The sequence below is a fragment of the Stomoxys calcitrans genome, chromosome 2, assembly GCF_963082655.1.
Source record: "Stomoxys calcitrans chromosome 2, idStoCalc2.1, whole genome shotgun sequence".
Classification (NCBI taxonomy): Eukaryota; Metazoa; Arthropoda; class Insecta; order Diptera; family Muscidae; genus Stomoxys; species Stomoxys calcitrans.
The window spans coordinates 139,395,123-139,414,306 of NC_081553.1; the positions used below are offsets into that span (position 1 = coordinate 139,395,123).

A 19,184-nucleotide genomic window follows, 5' to 3' on the forward strand; every position below is an offset into this window, starting at 1 on the left:
AACGGATTAACAGAATTTCCTCAACATGTGAAAAAGTCAATACTATTAATTTTTTTGTTTGACAAAACCTTTGTTTGCCTTTTAAAAGTTGATCATTAACATTGTTTTGTTTCCTCGCTTTTGTTTTTTGTTTCTGTTTTCTTTTTCGAACATAGGGCGCCCTTAAAGACGCTCCCAACCTAATATGTACACCACATGCCGCCTTCTTCAGTGATGCATCCGCTACAGAGTTGCGCGAAATGGCTGCTACGGAAATACGACGAGCCATTGTCGGTAATATACCAGATGTTTTACGGAATTGTGTAAACAAAGAATACTTCATGAGAACACCAGCTTCAGCCGTTGCTGCAGCGGCTGCGTCAGTTTATTCAGAAGGTAAAATACCACCCATATTATCAAATCAAGAAAAGTGAAAACAAAAATATATATACTTCAAATTTACAATTATTACGTTTACCATTACACACAACCACTACTACTATTTAGTACTACTGCAGAAGAAATAACAAAAATTCAAAATAAACCACAAGATATAAGATACTTTCAATTTCAACTTATATTAAGGAAACATTAAATGCATATGTCTAAAATACACAACTCCCCCCCACCCCCCCAACCTCCACCACCAACACCACAACCAATCCCGTTACTTTATTTTCAACTCTGATAACCATAAGCAAACAAAAATGTAAAAAGTAGCGTTAACCCCAAGACTACCCCCCTATATGATGAAAACAAACAAAAAAAAAAAAAAAAAAAAAAAACAAAAAAAAAATGTGAACATTTTGACCGATCAGATAGAGAAAGGTACATACGCGTAAAACCGGGATCAAGTCGTCTATCTCTGTAGAAATGCATTCAATTGTTTATTGATGAGTGAACACACACAAATTCACTATGACTTCTCCAAGACGAGACCAGAAGAAAGTTTATGATTTTTTTCTCCCCTTTTCTTTTGCGATAACTAATAATCTAAAATATTTCTTCTTGTTTATTATATAAATAAAGATGGTTGGTACCAGACAGTGTGTGTTGACATTTACAAAATGTCTGGTGTATACTTAAATTCAGAACTAAGATTGTACAGTTCCCTTTTTGTTAAAAAAAAAAAAAAATCACCTGCTCTCTGGCAGATAGACCTATATGTCGGAGATTGTATTGTTTTTGAGACGCCTTTGCCAAATTTGCAACACAACTCTCTTTACAATTTGACTCGTTGTTGTGCCAATCACAAAGTAAACTTCGTTCGTTTAGTACTTTTCATATTTTACCTTTGTATCCCTAAGAATGTATAATACATACAATGTAATATTGTGTAATAGAGTTTTCGTACAAGTCAATTTCAATTTCGTATGAGCGAGTTTTTCCCATTTACTGAAATATATACATTATATAAAATCTTCTCTTGTTTGCAATATTTTGACACATAAACAATTTTGTTGAAAACATTGATAGTTAAACAAGAGCCGACTCTATTTTCTCGGGAACAAAAATTTGCGCTATAAGAAATGTCAATGTTTTGGAAGCTGGGAAAGAGTTATTACGCAAAATAAACTTGAACCAAAATACTTGTCGCACTTCAAATTGTGCTGCCTGTACTAAACGAGCCCTATATTCCCATCAAAAATTAAATTCGAAATTAAATTATATTCTCCTCTTTTATGTACTCAGTTTTCCGTATATGTACACTGGAAACAGAATTATTGCAACTTGAGATAGGCATTGTTTGGGGTTTAGGTTGAACTGAAAACGATGTTGTAATTTCTCTTGGCGGTGTGTTATTGAATTGTCGTTGCTTTTTTCAACACACAATCACTTTTCAAACCCTAAAATATATTATTTTCATTTTAAAATGTAGGCTAATAATTGTTTATTAATACCAGAACGGAACATTTTGTATATATTCAATACAAAGCGCCCATTTTATTCTTTATAAATGCGCTAATTAAGTTGTCGGGAAATGCCAAACTAAGTCTTTGGGAATGTAGGGCAATTAAATCAATTTGACAAAGGTGTTGATGAAGATACATGACGTATCAGAAATCATGATCCACCAACCAGTCAAAGTGTTTTGAATAAAAACACACACTTGCTCAACCTTTATAAATTCTTTGCTATGCTATTGAATACGATCTCGAGCTGGAAAAATCACGAAAAGATTTTAAAGATCAAAATAAAAGAACGGACTAACAAATCTCTTTAAGAGTCCCAAAGTATGCCCGGGCCTCGACAGGTTTTCAATAATTCAATGATATTGAAATAAATGCAATAAATTAAAATTTCCATGTAGTGCAGTGGATATATAATGAAAACTCGGTGGAAAAAACATCTCTTTTATATGAACAAATATTTTCCTCCTAACACCTCAAAGACAGAACCAATAAAAAAAAAATTAACAACAAAAATTTTCGGGAAAACTATACATACAATTGTGATTTATTATCGATGGTGATGATGATGATGATGAAGATGAATTGATACATTTTCAAAGTTTTGTACATCATTATCCCATCTTATTCCTTGTGCCCAGCCCATAAGTAGTGCCCAGGTTTTGCGGAAAAGAATGAATCAAGTCAATTTCTAATACCCTGTTCTAAACCGAAGCGTTATCCTGTACGGGCACTGGGCATCCATCGAAACAAATGGTATTCGGAAGAGTCAAGGTTTGGGTTATAAAACGTATGAGCCAAAACTTCTCATTCACTGTTTTCCAAATAGTTCTTGGGCAATCTTGAACCATGCGTCCGGCTGTTGTCATAAGAAGAGATAATGGTTTATAATGGTGTTCTGGTCGCTTTTTATTGATTGTTTGTTTGAAACAATTTCAACGGCTTATAACACAAAATACCTTTCCGTTCTCACCAAATACAGATAATCACCTTGGCGTTATGGACTTTCGTCTTCGGAGTTAACTTGGGTGTTTGGCCAAAATTAACATAAAATTTTTTGTGCTTTGGGTTAGGTTGAAAAGAGGGTGCGGATATTAATCCGCCCCATGCCACTATGGACATACACCTAGGCCAGTAATCGGCTTGTTGTGCGCTCAAATACTAAAAAAGTAACCTCGAAAAACAAAATCTAAGTTAGAAATTCCGCGCCACTTACAAAATCTTTAATTTTTGGGCATGTCATGCCCCGAAGTTGGTTCATGTCTGGTATTGTGTCCACACCTAAGTGTCCGTATCTGTTAGACGCGAAAGCCCAACAATGACCAGTCATTGCGCCTTGAGTTAATATATCCATTTTTTTAAGGATTGGGCCCATTCTATTTACCAGGTTAGCATTGAGTTTGGGTATTATCTCCGTTTATGAATCCTGAGTTTTAAGTGTGGATTTCAATAGCGGTGATCGTTATGGACAATTCCGTTTCCGGCTTGCACAGGAAGGTTGGGTCGATTACACATTCGAACAGTTTAATATCGATTCTGCATCGAGCACCCCAAATATTGGCAGAAATTAGATGGTTAACACATAACATCACATACATATATGTCGGCTTAGTTTCAGGTCTGGGAACTGTAAGGGCATAGTCTGGTATCTGCATAGCAACCTTACGTCCACAATCGGGCATTTGTTGGAAGTTTATTCGGGAATAGACCGCTATATCCAAATATGATCTGATGTGCTTGGATCGGTTCTAGTTTAATTCACAATGCCTAATCTTAGTGAAATCGGGCAAAAAGCGGTAAATCGCTAGATCTGTCTACATGGGCTTTATCAAGATTTAGTTCAGTTCAAACTAAGTACATGGGTATAGTTGAATCTCATATGGTGGATACGAAAATATCGATGTGTTTCGAACGGTATGAGGTATTTGAAGTGTTTTTGCCTATGTGCGTAAAATGATTGTCGATGCATTTTAAGCACTACGCACGAGGTCTTGAAATGTGCGTTGAGATTAATGTGCCAGCTTTGTAATTGCTTGGGTAAAGAAAAAACGGAAGTAAGTCTTTCAGAGATATCTCTATGAAATTTAAAATGGAAAAAGATGGCGCTAAAACAAAAATAAATCATGCATAAATAAAAAGCAAGTGTAAGAAACAGCGTACTGTATCCAAGTGTTTTTGCCACTTAACATTATTTGTTGTGCCTATTGTCTGCTTTAGCTAGCAGAGGTGGTTTGCCAGCATAAGACAATCGGCTGAGTGGTGCTTGCTCGCCAACAACACATGCAGTCCGACATTCAAATCGTAAAACACAAAGACTGAACGATTAAAAAAGACGATCGGGCAACGCTCATTCTACAATATTCTATTGTTGTAGCCAGCAAGCTCCTGTAGTTGAGTAAGGTCATCCAGGCTAAAAGGATCGATCGCCGCGGGAACAAGGTGGCCATTGGTTATTTAAAGGCGTCAATAACCCGCCTTTTCATATCGAGCATCATAAGCACTCAGTATTTGTGCAAGAGCCGGTCCCGACCTGCCTCTCACTGAGACTTTCCGCTTGATACCGCTGATTGTCCGCAACTGCCGCTTCAGCTACTCCGTATGGAGCATTCCACTATCCGTAACCTTTGATCGCGCCCGATAGCTCGCAGCTAAGCTTCTCGTGACAGCAATGACAACACCACGCAGATCGGGCATCAATCTTCCAGCATGTGTGGTGCTCACAGCTTTTCCGTGCCGGAATATAAGCATGTGTTTTTTCCTTACTCCACACGATGTGTACAACTTTCAGAGTTGATATTTTTGAAATTACATGTGCGTGCTATTTCTACACATAATTTTCATATTAACCCTACTGTACACGATAGGTGTCTAGGAACCTTTTCCAGCTTTATTCAGCTTCAGCACACAAGTTTTTTGACATAGAAAGTTAAAACTTCATTTATTCCATAAATGTATAGTTCTGAATCGATTAATGCCGGCTTGGTCCGATTCATTGATTTGAAGCGATTTGACATAGCTTTTTCTATTGTAACTGCGTTGAAGCACGATGAGGTCAAAAAATGTTAGTTTTGTAATGAGATTTTGATGGATGAAACTAAAGTTATGTACTTTTCGATTTTTCGAATTTAAAAATGGCATAAAGAACACTCAGAGAGTAGTAAGTTCCCTTATATGTTATATCGGACTATTGCTTTCTATAGCACCCTTATAATATATATATATATATATATATATATATATATATATATATATATACCGATAAACCGTATTTAGCATTTTAAATGCAAAGTTTTTATCCGATTTCGCTGAAATTTACAACAATGAGTTGTATTAAGCCCCCGGACCACCGTGCTGAATACTGTCCAGATCATAACATATTTGGATATAGCTGCCTTATAGGCTGATCTTCCGATTTATGGTCATGACCCCAGCTCATCAGCTCATTTATTACACAATACTGATGAAATTTCGAACAGTTAAATGTATTAGACTCCTCATCATCAACGGGAATATATGTGTATACAAGTGCTATGGGTTGATAAAATATCCATTTTCAACCAATTTCAACGAAAACTGGGTAGGTAGTATATTTATAGTGTTAAGTGTCCAAAGTTCGGCTCGGATGAACTGAATTCCTTTTTTACTTATGTCACAAGATAATGTGAGTGGGATAAGGCTTCGCACAAATGATCAAACGTAAATTCCAATAATACTTGAAAACAGTGAATGTCGTTTATTTAAGATTAAAATAATAAAACTAAAATAAATGAATTTCACGATGACAAAGCAAACGTGTCCATCACTCGACTCTCTACGCAACACTCCCTTCCTCCTCTTCTAGGCAGTTGGTTTCAAATATGACAGCACAACGTTGCACAAACGCAGATCGTACTTGACACTTGTTTGATGAAGATGTTTTAACAATCTCCGGTATATAGTTCAAAAAGTTGTTGGGAAAACACTTTAAATAAAAGAGGGGCAAAATTATGAAAATTTGTTTTGTTCTATTTTGTTCGACCTTTCCAATTGAATACCTCAATTTAATAACAGTTTAACTGTATTTTGAAAACGGACGCAGGGCGAAGTTGAAGCAAGAACATTTTCTTTAGATCTTGTAAGGCTTTCTATTTTACATAGATCGATTCAGTAGTTTAAAAGTTATAGTCCTCAGATTGTTAGAGAGTTGAAAGTTTAATGTTTGAAAGATGTTCACACTCGACGTCCTCGCCTTAACACAACACCACCTCACGCATTCCGTGATCGCTCGCATCTCCGCCTGCAGGAACGCATTATGGTCAGGCAGTCGAAAACAGATATCAGTCGCTGGGTTCTCAATGAAGATCCCCAGGCTCTTTCTGTCTTCTAGCTTTGATCGATCTGTGTAGCATGAACTTCCAGATGACAATACCAGGGTTCCGTCAATCCAAGACTGTGCCGCTGGCAGCAGTGCATCCCACTCGACCTCAAGGGTCGTCGCAGGTATCCGTTCGGAAACCGCTTCCATTCCTACTAGGTTTACTATCGGCCCTGGTGTGACCTGTTCCTATTCCCTACCCATTCTCCTTTCGCCTTAAATCTCATAGCCCCAGTGGCTGCCTCACACTTAATCCGTATTACCTCCAGTGGCCTAGTGGGCGTGGTCCTCATCGTTCCGCCCATTGCAAGTCAACATGTTCTCTTCACGTTGTACTTTTTCTCCAACGCAGTCCATCAAACTACTGAGGCCTAAGTAAGTATTGGTCTAATAACGCTCCTGTAGAGCCAGTGGACTATCCTCGAATTGATTCCCCATATCGAGCCTATGGCCCGTCTACATAGTTATCGTTGTTCTAGCAGTGTGTTGTACACTGAGGCGGCAGCCCTTGCCGATGAAAAACTTCATCGAGCCAAGCCGATACGTACAACCGGCTGCCATGAGATTGCCGTTTACATAGTGCCCAAGATCTCTGATGATCTCAATGTGTCACGTACTCAAAAATTTCTGCAAATTTGTACAAATTGCTACTGGAAGTCGTTTGCGTACTTTGTTTCCAGCAGAAAAGTGCGTGAGAGCGAGCACAATTGAGAGCTTGCAAATTTCTACTGGAGGTTTTTTCCCAGCAGAAATTTGCAGCATCGAACAGCTCGAACAGCAGCTGTTTAATTCAAATAAATAGCAAAAGAGAGTAAATGCTGTTCTTACTCTCCCGTAAATTTTTACTGGAAAAGTACGCGAACAGACCTACTGAATATGACACATCCAATGCAGTTTCCTGTCCAGGTCCTAAGTATTTGACTTTATAACATCGTCGGCGTAGCAGTCGGGTTCAAACCCTCCCTCCTCAATCAGCATCCGTAATAGGTTAATTATGGTGGTCACCGATAGGAGTGCGATAAAATGGCCCCCTCCGTGTCATACCCTAATATGAAAATTATATGCGCAAATGCAAAAAATACTAAAACATTCAAAATAAAACTGATTTTCATTTTTTTGCCTTTTAGGATAAATATAATATATTTTATAAGATTTTATTTACTTCTCTTTCTTAGAGACGAACTTAATGATAGATGATTTTCTGCAATGAAAAAGGAAAGTCAGAGTTAACTGGGGTAGGGGGACTCCTCAGCCACATTAGGTGTGTAGGCTTTTCAAGGCTCGTGCATTGGTAGGTGTTTCTGTTAGGGCCTTCGACATTCTTCTTCAATTTGGCCCAGATCGATCCATATTTGAATACAGCTACCATATAGACCGATCTCTCGATTTAATGTCTTGGGCCCATAAAAGACGCATTTATAATCCGATTTCGCTGAAATTTGACACATTGACTTATGTTGGCTTTCCGACATCCATGTCGTATATGGTTAATATAGGTCTATATTTGGATATAGCTACCAAAAAAACCAATATATTGTTCTACAAAATTGAACAATGACTTGTACTTATTAGACCAATCAATGTCCGTGACGAATTTGGTCCATATCGGACCATACTTCGATATAGCTGCTATTGGGGCATACATTATGAGTTTTTCACCGGATTATGGCGAAAGGTGGTTTACATATATACCCGAGGTGGTGGGTATCCAAAGTCTGGCGCGGCCGAACTTAACACCTTTTTACTTGTTTTGCATTGAAAAAACTTGACAGGTACATTTTGATAATGAAACCGAAAAAAGCATTTCAACATATTTTGCTATTTTACTAACGAGAGGGTAAAATGCAGTTCAAGTAAGGTGAAAATTAAGGGATGTGACAAAAAAACTATCCTTATGCTTGACGACAAAAAAATTCCGCTTAGGATTTGTCAATGCATTTCTTATGGCAACGAAATTTCTTTTGAAGTGCATACCGCCCTATAGCATTGAAAATCGAAAACACGCTTAATAGTTTTCTTATATCTCTTTTTTTATGATATCAATACAGATACACATGATACTCTATGATTTCATAGAATAATACATACATACAATGCTACATATATATAGCTCCAAACATTTGGGAATTAATTTCTCACTCCCTCTCTGATTTAACATTTTTAAGTACTTTTTAAAGATAGCTTGTAGAGATTTCGTGATTTAAAATAACAAAATACATTATCATCGGCATTCTATCATTTTCGCTAAATAGTTTCATATCATTGACTGTTATTGGTACAAATCTAAAAATAGAGTTTTTGTTGTTAGTTGTGACGTTAACTTAAAAATTCCTACGCATAAGTGAATGTATGTTTACTTAGCCTTCTGTAATCAAGTAAGGCGTGTAGCACAGGGGGATAGCGCCTCGCAATCGAGAGTTTATCTTCGATCATTAAGATCGACAAGAAAAGAGAAATGAATAACGAAATAGAAATAAAAATAATCCTCGCCCTAACAGCCGAAAAAACTTGGAAAGAAGAAAATTTACTCTTTTTTTTAATGACGCACCTAATCGAATTTTAAACTTTTTGTTGTCCCTTTTTAGTCTCTCGTTGGGGTATATCGATAAGTGGCACGTTTTCTCCCATAACGAGAAACTAATTAGACTTAAAAGTGGTATCGCCTGAGAAAGTTTTTCACTTCCTTGAGTGCAGGTAGTTATAACAAGTATTTGTGTAAGTACAAGTACTTTGTCTGTCTGTCGAGAGGTCGCCGCATTGCTTGCTTAATACAAAGGTAGCATCTGTTTGCCAGTATTTTTCTTCGCTTTATTTCAAAACTGGTATCATTCGTTTCGCATTGCATTGATGCCAACAATTTACCAGCAAAAAGCGTAACAAAAATTGTAGGTTAGGTTGAAAAGAGGGGTCTAGCGGGTCTAGACAATATTTATGCAGACACGGTAGCAGATGCGGTAAACAGCTACCGGGTGAATGAAGTCCTTCGAGAACGACCGCCTCCCGTTGCACCTGCAGAAATTGACCTCCCGCGGCAAACCAGAGTAGTTCTGGCTCACGTCACCTGTTTAACTGCCCAGCCATACCCACTGGTTTCACAATCCAATGGCAGCCGGTTGAACGTACAGGATTGACCCGATGGAGTCGTTCAACGGCAATAGTTGCCGCCTCAGTGAACAACACACTGCCGAGATATACAACGTGTATAATTATAACAAAAATAATTGCAAAAAGTGGTCGATGATCATTAGGCTTAAACTTTAATCGGCCTGTCATCATTAATATGAGAATGGAAAGTTGTGGGATAATTTATGTTAAATGAAATGGCTAGCATTATGCTCCACGTGACAAAAAGCGACAGCAAAACACCCAAACTTATAACAAGGGTGGCTATGAGACTTAAGGCAATAGGAGAATGGATTGAGGATATGAGCAGCTCATACCATCGCGGTATAATCGAGGCGGCGATAGGAAACCTGGAAGGAAGGGAAGAGGTTTCCGATCGGATACCTTAGACGACACTTGAGGGCGAGTGCGAGGCACTGATGCCACCGGCACAGTCTTGGACTGACCAGCTGGCAATACTAGGTGCCAGCTGGAAGATCATGTTACACGGATGGATCAAAGCTAGAGGACAGAGTGGGCCTGGGGTTGCTCCACATTGGGAACCCAAGAACTAAGATTTGTTTTAGACTGCCTGACCATAATACGGTCAAGCAGGCGGAAAACCGGGCGATCACGGAATGCGCGAGGTGGTGTTAACGCGAGGACATCGAGTATGAACATCTAAAATGGCCATAAGGACAATAACAACCAGGACGGTAAGATCACGAAAAATCTCGGAATGTAAGAAGGAGATTAACGCCTTCTCTGATAATGGCACATCCGCATCGTTTGGGTGCCGGGCCATAACGAAGAAAGTGGGAATGAAAGGGCAGACGATTTGGCAGTGAAGGCTATTTGACTGCCGCCAATAAACTTGGTTAACCCGAAGCCTTTCGGGTCGACGCAGTCCGAGTTAAGGGCGTGGACTACGAATGCGCATGTAACACTGGAACAGTGTCCAGATCGTGAAAGGACAAGGCTATTGCTGAAAGGATGTAAGAACGAGGTCAGTATAGCTTTTCGGGACACATAGAACTACGAACACTTATGCGGCAAGTGATAGCATATGTATGGCATGTGGGGAAGATGATGAGACGTTTGAGCATTTCCTAACTAATTGTCTAACAGATACCGGCACTTAGGTGGGTACGCAATACCAGATTAGAACCAACTTAGGAGCGTGGCATGGAAAACAATTAGTGATTTTGTAAGTAGCACTGAATTCCCAACTTAGATTTTCTTTTTCTAGGTTACTTTTTTAGTATTTAGTGCGCACAACAAGCCGATTACTGACTTAGGTGTATGTCCATAGTGCCATGGGGCGGATTAATATCCACACCCTCTTTTCCACCTAACCTAACCTACAAAAAGGGTAAAAGCACTAACTAGAAATGCAAAAGCGCGAAAAGCACTATGTTGGCATTCCTGCTTACAAGAACATTAGGTTTTAACCATGACGGCGTTTGGAGAAATGAGCATTTTTAATAAAAATTTTTATTATAAAAAAGATATGATCAGATCCAAATATACCTGAGATAAGATATAATTGGATTTAAGTAGATCCAAATAAATCTGTCATATCCAATTAAATATAATTATATCTGATGCTATTTATAATTATATCTGATGGTAGATATAATTGGACATGGGACCAGATATAATTATAGAGAGATATGCTATATTATATTAGTAATCCAAAAGTATTAGACATTTTACTAACAATGTTTCCAATTCTAAAAAGGTGAGATATTTTGTTATTTATTAAAATTTGATTAATATGTGATTGTTGGTGCTAACAATTGGTAATATGTTATGTATGGGAGTTTTATTTTCTAAATGTTATATGGTTTCAGAATGTAAAATATTAAAAACATTTTTAATATTTCGAGATCCATTTGTATCTATTTGTATCAGATTGTATCCAATTAGATCCAATTATATATAACCATTTTTCGGATCCAATTATATCTGATCCCAGACATAAATCGATCTAACCATATCAATTTTTTTACTTGGGTGATTTTATTTTTTACGGTTTTCATATTATATGGATAATTAAACTCGTGAGACATTTTGTATTGTAAAAAAAATATAAATGGAGTGTAACCAAAAAGGGTATAAAAGCGTACAAAGGGATGCTCTGATCGTCTTTTACCCCATCATATGTGCTATCACATAATTGCAAAACTAGTTTCCACAATAAGAATTTTTGAAAGATTTCTGCTTCCTTAAAAATTGCTTTATTTTAGTTTTTCTCCTATAATATGCAAAATTTTTTACGGTTTTGGTAAAATTTTCGATTTTAAAGTTTTCTTTTCGGAAAGCAACTATCTTGCACATAGGTGGATATTTTCCAAATAAATTCGATTATAACTACTTGGCCACTAGCTATACATAGTTGTACTCAATTTTGTAGGGATTGACATTTGTCGATAAATTATTTTTGACAAATTAAATTGATAGTGCTACACGTTGAGCTTCAAGAAAGTGCTTATCAAATAAAAGTTTTAATACAGCTTAAGATAACACTTAATTGTCGCTAAAATTTAACCAATGCTTTTTAAATCGGATACCGAAAGAAAAATGAGAATGAGAGAACGAGTTTCGCATATTTTGGATGATGGCATCAGTTATCGATTAATTCGAATAGAAATATGCGAATTCTTGTCCGCAGTAAGTTACCCATCGTAAACAACCAATTGTCTATTTTTAGGTAGAAAAATAGGAAATTGAAATATGTATGTACATATATATTTTTTTTTTTTTTTGGTAAATGTGCTTAGAAAAAATTTGCAAAGCAAATTCTAAAATTGTCTACACACATTACCAAACCATAAAATTGTGTGAACAGCTTCTAACTTTATTCAATTGTACATTTATTTGGCTGTTGACCTCCTGCTGCCTGCCCAAAAAACTAACAGTGAATAAGTGCCGTTAGCTGTAATAGACGCGACTATTAAAACAACAGTGTAACAGTAATGTTTTACTTTTTACTTTTAGTTGCAAAACAACGGAATTTTGTTAAAACTTTTTTTAACAATCACTATATGCTTTGTTTACCTTTAAGATGGTGAAATATGCTCGGCTGATCGATTTTTTCTTCTCCGACCTCGATAACGTTAGCCATCATTCAATTAGTAGTTACTGCATGGAATTAATCTTAGAATATAAGCTCACTCGATAACGGATGCCCGACCGATCGCCGCGGGAACATGATAGCCATTCGTTATTTAAATGTGCCATTAACTCGCCTTGTCATATCGAGCATCATAGGCACTCAGGGACCTAATTCTCGCATCCGCTATCGAGCGAGTTTTTGTTCGAAGATTAATTCCGTTTCGTAAATAAAAATTGGATAATGGCTTACGATCGTAAGTTGTCAAAAAGTTATCGATTTCCGGGTAGAAAAAATCGATACGCCGAACATATTTTGCCATCTCAAAGCTAAACTAAGCAAATGGTGCTTGTTAAAAAAAAGTTATTACAATAAAAAATAAATTAAAGGATTTCTAAACAATATGCAATTGTTTTTTTTTAACGATATGTTACTGTTTTTACACTACTAATTGCTGCTTTATGTGAAAGAGGACAAAAATATATGTGGATTGCGTCGCCTCTGGCACAGCCAACGTGCTTGTATGATGTTTATTTCTTCGGACAGGCATAAGGAGAACAACAGCCAAAGTACAGTTGGATAAAGTCAGAACCTTTTCCTTGAAAAATATCCTGGTGTCTTAAATTTAGTGGTTAATTGATTGGTTTGGTCATGTTTGTAGATAATTTGATAATTTGCTTTGCCGAATTTGGCTTAAATTAAAAATAACTTTGCGCATAACATCTAGCTTTGGAAACATTTTCTATCGCGGGAGTTACTAAATTGGCACAGAAAAAAGTTGGGCAATCCCATGGCATCCGGTTGTATGTACCGGATTGACCCGATGGTCAATCCCCACAAAAGGCTAAATAGGAACTAACAATTTTAAAATTTGATTGTGAGCGTCATTTAAAAAACAAAAAAGGAAATATTCTATCTTTTTTATTGATTTGATTTATTTGTTTGTTTTGACATACAACAAGATAACAATAATGTTATTATTATGGTATGCGAAGTTACAGTGGCATACAGTGATTGTTCACAATAAGTAAAAAATTGGCATGTACTCGTCATAAAAATAGAATGAATACAAAATTAATATTTTAGATTTTATAACTCTAAGAATAGAATAAATCTAAAATTTATGTATTTCCTTGAAAATAGTTTTTTTTGCAATGATTCTCCCCGACTGAGATTTGAACACCAACTTCAAGATTGTTGACAAAAGACTTACTAAACATACATTGTCTTATGTGTGGGTTTTTTTAGTTTGCGTCACAAGCCACAACAAAAAATTTGTTTTTAAATTTGTTCAATGTTGAGAAATTAATTAGCAAAACATGGATGATAGAATTGGGATACTGGTGTATTTTGTTGCATTATATTATGAAATCTCTACAAATTATTACGTTACATTTATCATGTTACAATTCAGGGAGGGAGTGAGAAATTCAGCGACTAGACAGCGATGGGCAAGCGTATATGCGAATGTGAATGAAAGCACTTAAAGCTGCATACAGCAGATAGATTTAGGATGCTGGATGAAACAAACACAATAATTTGCAGACATTGGTTTGGGCAACATCATTCAAACCAAACTTGCTTGTTATTCTATTCAATTGTACCATTTTTGAATGTGGATCAATGATAAGACAACTTCTTTTTATAGAACGAAACGTAGAGAGAAAGGCCTCACAAATGTTTCCACCATTGGGGAGGTTATAGCATCCAATGTTCGCACCAGGGTGGCTTCCATAAACATGGCTTTTTACCACCCATCCCCCAATTGTATTAAAAAATTTCACAAATTTTATATTAGATAGTCGATATTGAATATACATGTAAACAAAGCTTTTCCATTTCTAATAATCTTAGAACTCTTGCAAATTGTTTCCTCAAAGTATCTTCCAACATATAGATATAGCATTTTAATAATGCTTTCGCGTTTATTTTCTGATCGCTGTTGAACATCCAATGTTCCATATAAAAACACAATAATTATGTTTGCTTTAGTACAAAGTATTTAAGAAACTTTTATCATTCCTTGCCAGTATTTTTCATCGTATTTAATAAAACGAGTGCATTTTAAAGAGCAAAATAAAAGAACTCTTTAAATATTTCTCATTTGTATGTGTATGTATGTTGTTTAAAGGAAATTTATTTTTTTTCTGGTGACTCTTTCAAAGGATAATTACACACAAACTTGGACTTTAAATGCTTTCATAGAAATTTTAATCATAAACAATGTTCGTCAAAATGTTAGTCTAACATAAGGAAACAATAGGCCTGCTTGATATTTTTCTGTTTTTTCGATCTTTCGTTTCTAGGTGATGAGTTATTTAAAGAAAAAAAAAGAAACAGGTTCTAAGGGAAAAAGCAAAATATTTACATTTCTGTCAAATGCAATGTGTGTTGGCGTTATTTGAAATACACATGATTAATTCAAATAATTAATTATTTAATAGAACGATGTTCAACCCCCATTAAACATGAACAAATAACAAAATAAGTTAACATGTATTAACTCACATTAACAAGCATTTCTGTAAAATAGCAAATAAAAGTATAAAAACATCAATTAGATTACTGACTTTCTTCTTTACAATAGTTCTTTTTGAGTTTACCCAGTCAATGATCGCACTTTGAAACCTTAAAGCTAAGAAGAAATATTAGAGACTTGCAATAAAACATTAAACATATGTATGTGTGCAGGAATATACAATGAAAACCATGTCTTCTGCAGCAAAAGAAATTTGTGTTTGCTCTATATGTAAATGATCTCATCATCCGTGATTATTTTCGACTTTTCAAAAAAAAGAAAAACGCTTTTAAATTGATTCGTTCTTTGAAGACAAATATGAAAATGAAATGTGTATGTTTACATATATGATATGTATGTATGTATATCCTCCTGCATATATAATAGGATCGTCGTAATATGCTTAAATAATAAAGCACACACACACACACACAATTATATATAAATAAATATATATTATACAGAAAAAATAGATTTAGGCAATAAAAGAATAAGAAAATGAAAATAATAATAATAATAATAATAAAAATAAAAAAATAAAAAAAATAAACAAAACAAAAACTAGTTTATAAATGTACATTCAAAAGAAGCATAAAATTAAAGTAGGTTTATGTCTAAAGAATCATAATGAAAGCATAAATATATATATATATATATATATACACACACATAGTAATATAAATACAAACAGAAAAAGAGGAAACAAAACTGTTAAAACAGCAAACAGCGCAACAGTCGAGATTATAATTAAACAAGAATGATCACACTTAGTTCTAGGAGAGAAGGAAAATCACAAGCTATTTCTTTTTCAACAATAAACAATAAAGACACTTAAATGCGCAGCTACAATTCTAAAACAAAAGTCGTTGAATTGCACAATTTTTTATACCTTGAATCAATATTCAGATCCTGTTTTTCTTAATGTCCCCCGTATTCAATGTTTTCGATTTGTTTTATACCAAAAATAAAATAAAAAAAAGAGAAAAGAAGACAAATTAACCAAGCTATTGACACACATAGTTTTTTCTTTCTTAGCACACACTCGGATAAAAGAAAAAATGATAAACGTCTATATGCACACATGCACACATACACACACACTACACATTTAACATTATCAATTTTTTCTAAGTTCGAAACAAAATATAAAATCTATACTACCGCACATCTATATACATACATATATAGGTATATGGCGAAGTAAAGGAAAAATTGAATTGAACAAAACACCCTCCCTCCCCCCCCCATATTAATTGAAGACGATGATGATAAAAACTGTTATTTTGTAATGTATAAAAAAATATTTTTAATAACTGTGAAAGCTATAAAAATAAATTGAAAACTTTTCCCACAAAAATGAACAAGAAGAAATAAACAAGAAAGTTATTAAAAACCACAAACAAACCGCGTAAATTATTTCAAATAAAGTAGCTACCACCTTTTAACCTTTGGTAAGAACACGCAGTCAATAGTCACTCCTAAAAAAAAACATTGATATAGAAAATCCTTTTCTTTCATTTTACCACCCCAAAAACTTTGAATTACTTGGGATGATGGAATCACTTAATCGAGAGCAAATTACCAAAGATTCAAAAAATAGAATATTTGAAATTAATATACTTATATCTATAGAATTAAATTAAATGATGCTTACTTATCACCTTAAGAATGAAAGTCAGTAATTTAAAAATGTTGTGTTTTTGTGTATGACATACAGATTAGATGTACATAATAACGTCAAAACTATTTTACATTCATAATATAACTACATACGTTGTCTTTGTCTTCTAAACAAACAATTCATAATTGCTTAAGTATAATTGTCCAAAGTCGTGGCTGGCTGACTGACTGGCTGCTGGAAAAAGAAAGTTTATGTTAGACTCGTACTCCATATATTTAATCGTTTCCATCATTCCATTTATTTCAAATTGCCATTAGATTAATTAGGCCATCTCATTGGAACTCGCTACTTTTTTTTTATTGTGTATAATATCATTTAAAAGAACGAACAAAGTCTTTAGCTGGAGACGTGGTGCATAGGATTTCGTGTCCGCCTAAAACGCAGAACGTCTGGGTTCGAATTCTATCTAAGGCCACTAGAAAATATATTCAGCGGTGGTGCTCTCCTCTCAAATACTGGCGATATTTATGAGGTATTCAGCAAGCAATAACTGGTGTCCACCGTAGCGCAGAGGTTAGCATGTCCACCTATGACGCTGAACGCCTGGGTTCGAATCCTGGCGAGATCATCAGAAAAAAAATTTCAACGGTGGTTTTCCGCTCCTAATGCTGGCAACATTTGTGAGGTACTATGCCATGTAAAACTTCTCTCCAAAGAGGTGTCGCACTCGGCTATAAAAAGGAGGCCCATTATCATTGAGCTTAAAACTTGAATCGGACTGCACTCATTGATATGTGCGAAGTTTGTCCCTGTCCGTTTGCATATTTGCATAACTGTTCCTCAAAGAAGTGTCGCCCTGCAGCAAGACGTTCGTTGTCGGTATGCAATTGGCATTTGCATTTGCATACCTACCAACAAGTGGAGTTTTACGGTAACAATTTTCTAGTCACCAGCAATAAATTTCTGTTTTTAGTTTTGTCTTCAAGGCGTGAATTTAAAACAATAGGGAATATAAGTTATGATCAGGTAATCAGTTGACCACTTAATTGATTCGGCATTCCGAAATACAGATGTAGCAATAGAAACTTCTCTTTTCGATGGCAAGTTCCGCCGACTTTTTTTAGTGTATTATTGGTCAAGTTCTTGATTTGATTATGGCAATAAATTATATATAGTTAAAAATCAAATAATAATTACTATTTTAGTTAATATAAAAAGACAAGGAGGCCACCGTAGCGCAGAGGTGCGTGTGTCCGCCTATGACGCTGAACGCCTGGGGCCTAATTCTCGCATCCGCAATCGACTTTTTACGACAGAGTTTCCCTTTTTTGGATTATGGCATCCGTTATCGGTTAATTCTATTCGAAACTTGAAATGCGAGTTTTTGCCCGCATTTACCTATCGTAAATAATAACAAATGTTCGTGCATTTTCCAGAAACTAAGCTAAAAGTAGAACATCGAAGTATATATTTCATAAAATAAAACAATAATTACAATATATTCACATTTTTGTGCCCCTGAATTTGACAAAAATTAACTTTGGGCTTAAGCCAAATTCGGCAAAGCAGGTTATCAAATTATCTACAGACATGAACAAACCAAAAGTTGAATAATTTACTCACTAACTTTAAGGCAGCAGGATATTTTTCTGACTTTATCCAATTGTACTTTGGCTGTTGTTCACCTTGTGGCTGCCTGAAAAAGCCAACATCAAACAAGCACCGCTTGCTGTGCTGGAGACGATGTAATCCACATATTTGTTGTCCTCTTTCACATAAAACAATTATTTATAGTGGAAAAACAGTAACATATGCTTTACAAAACAAATGCATAATGTTTAAAACGTTTTATTTTTTTAATTGTAATGCCTTTTTTAACAACCACCATTTGCTTTGTTTATCTTTGAGATGGCAAAATATGCTCCGCATATCGATTTTTTCTTCCCCGAAATTGATAAATCGATTTTGAAAAATTACGATCATAAGCCATAATCCAGATTGTACTTACGAAACGGAATTAATCTTCGAACAAAAACTCGCTCGATATCGGATGCGAGAATTAGGCCCCTGGGTTTGAATCCTGGAGAGAAGATCAGAAAAAAATGTTAGCTGTCGTTTTCCCCTCCTAATGCTGGCGTAATTTGTGAGGTGCCATGTAAAAACTATAGACTATAAAAAGGAGGCCCCTAACCATTGAGTTTAAACTTAAAGCGGAAAGCACTCATTCATATGTGTGAAGTTTGCCCCTGTTCCTTATTGGAATGTTCATGGGCAAAGGCAATATCGATCACGGTTAACATCGTTAGGTTAGGTAAGAGTGGCAGTCCTTTACAGACTCACTTAGACAATTTTAAGTCCAGAGTAGCGACAGACCAAGACCTTCTGGCGGGAATCGAACCCACGACCCCTGCACTGGTAATCCAAGCACGTTACCAACTCGGCTACCGGTGCGCCCCAAAGTTAACATCGTTAATGCACACAATTTTTGGCGACAAATTATTGTTGAGAGTTGCATAATGCCACTATTGGTAGGTATGGTCCCTATAAAATCTTTGAGCGTAGATAAAAAGTTGAGATAAACAGAC

The 19,184-nt window shown here is 35.6% G+C and overlaps 1 protein-coding gene across 5 annotated transcripts in view; it reads left to right on the forward strand.

Annotated features, from left to right (window-relative positions):
* Positions 1 to 19,184, forward strand: part of LOC106091965 (C-terminal-binding protein) — a 79,235-nt gene that overhangs the window by 51,400 nt on the left and 8,651 nt on the right. For all 5 annotated transcript variants that reach the window (XR_009396969.1, XM_013258689.2, XM_013258690.2 and 2 more), the window contains exon 6: positions 156 to 375. Coding sequence is in view for 4 of the 5 variants with exons in the window: in XM_013258689.2 (XP_013114143.1) it covers positions 156 to 375 (220 nt within the window). In the remaining variant the exon portion in view is untranslated. The remainder of the gene's footprint in view (positions 1 to 155; positions 376 to 19,184) is intronic.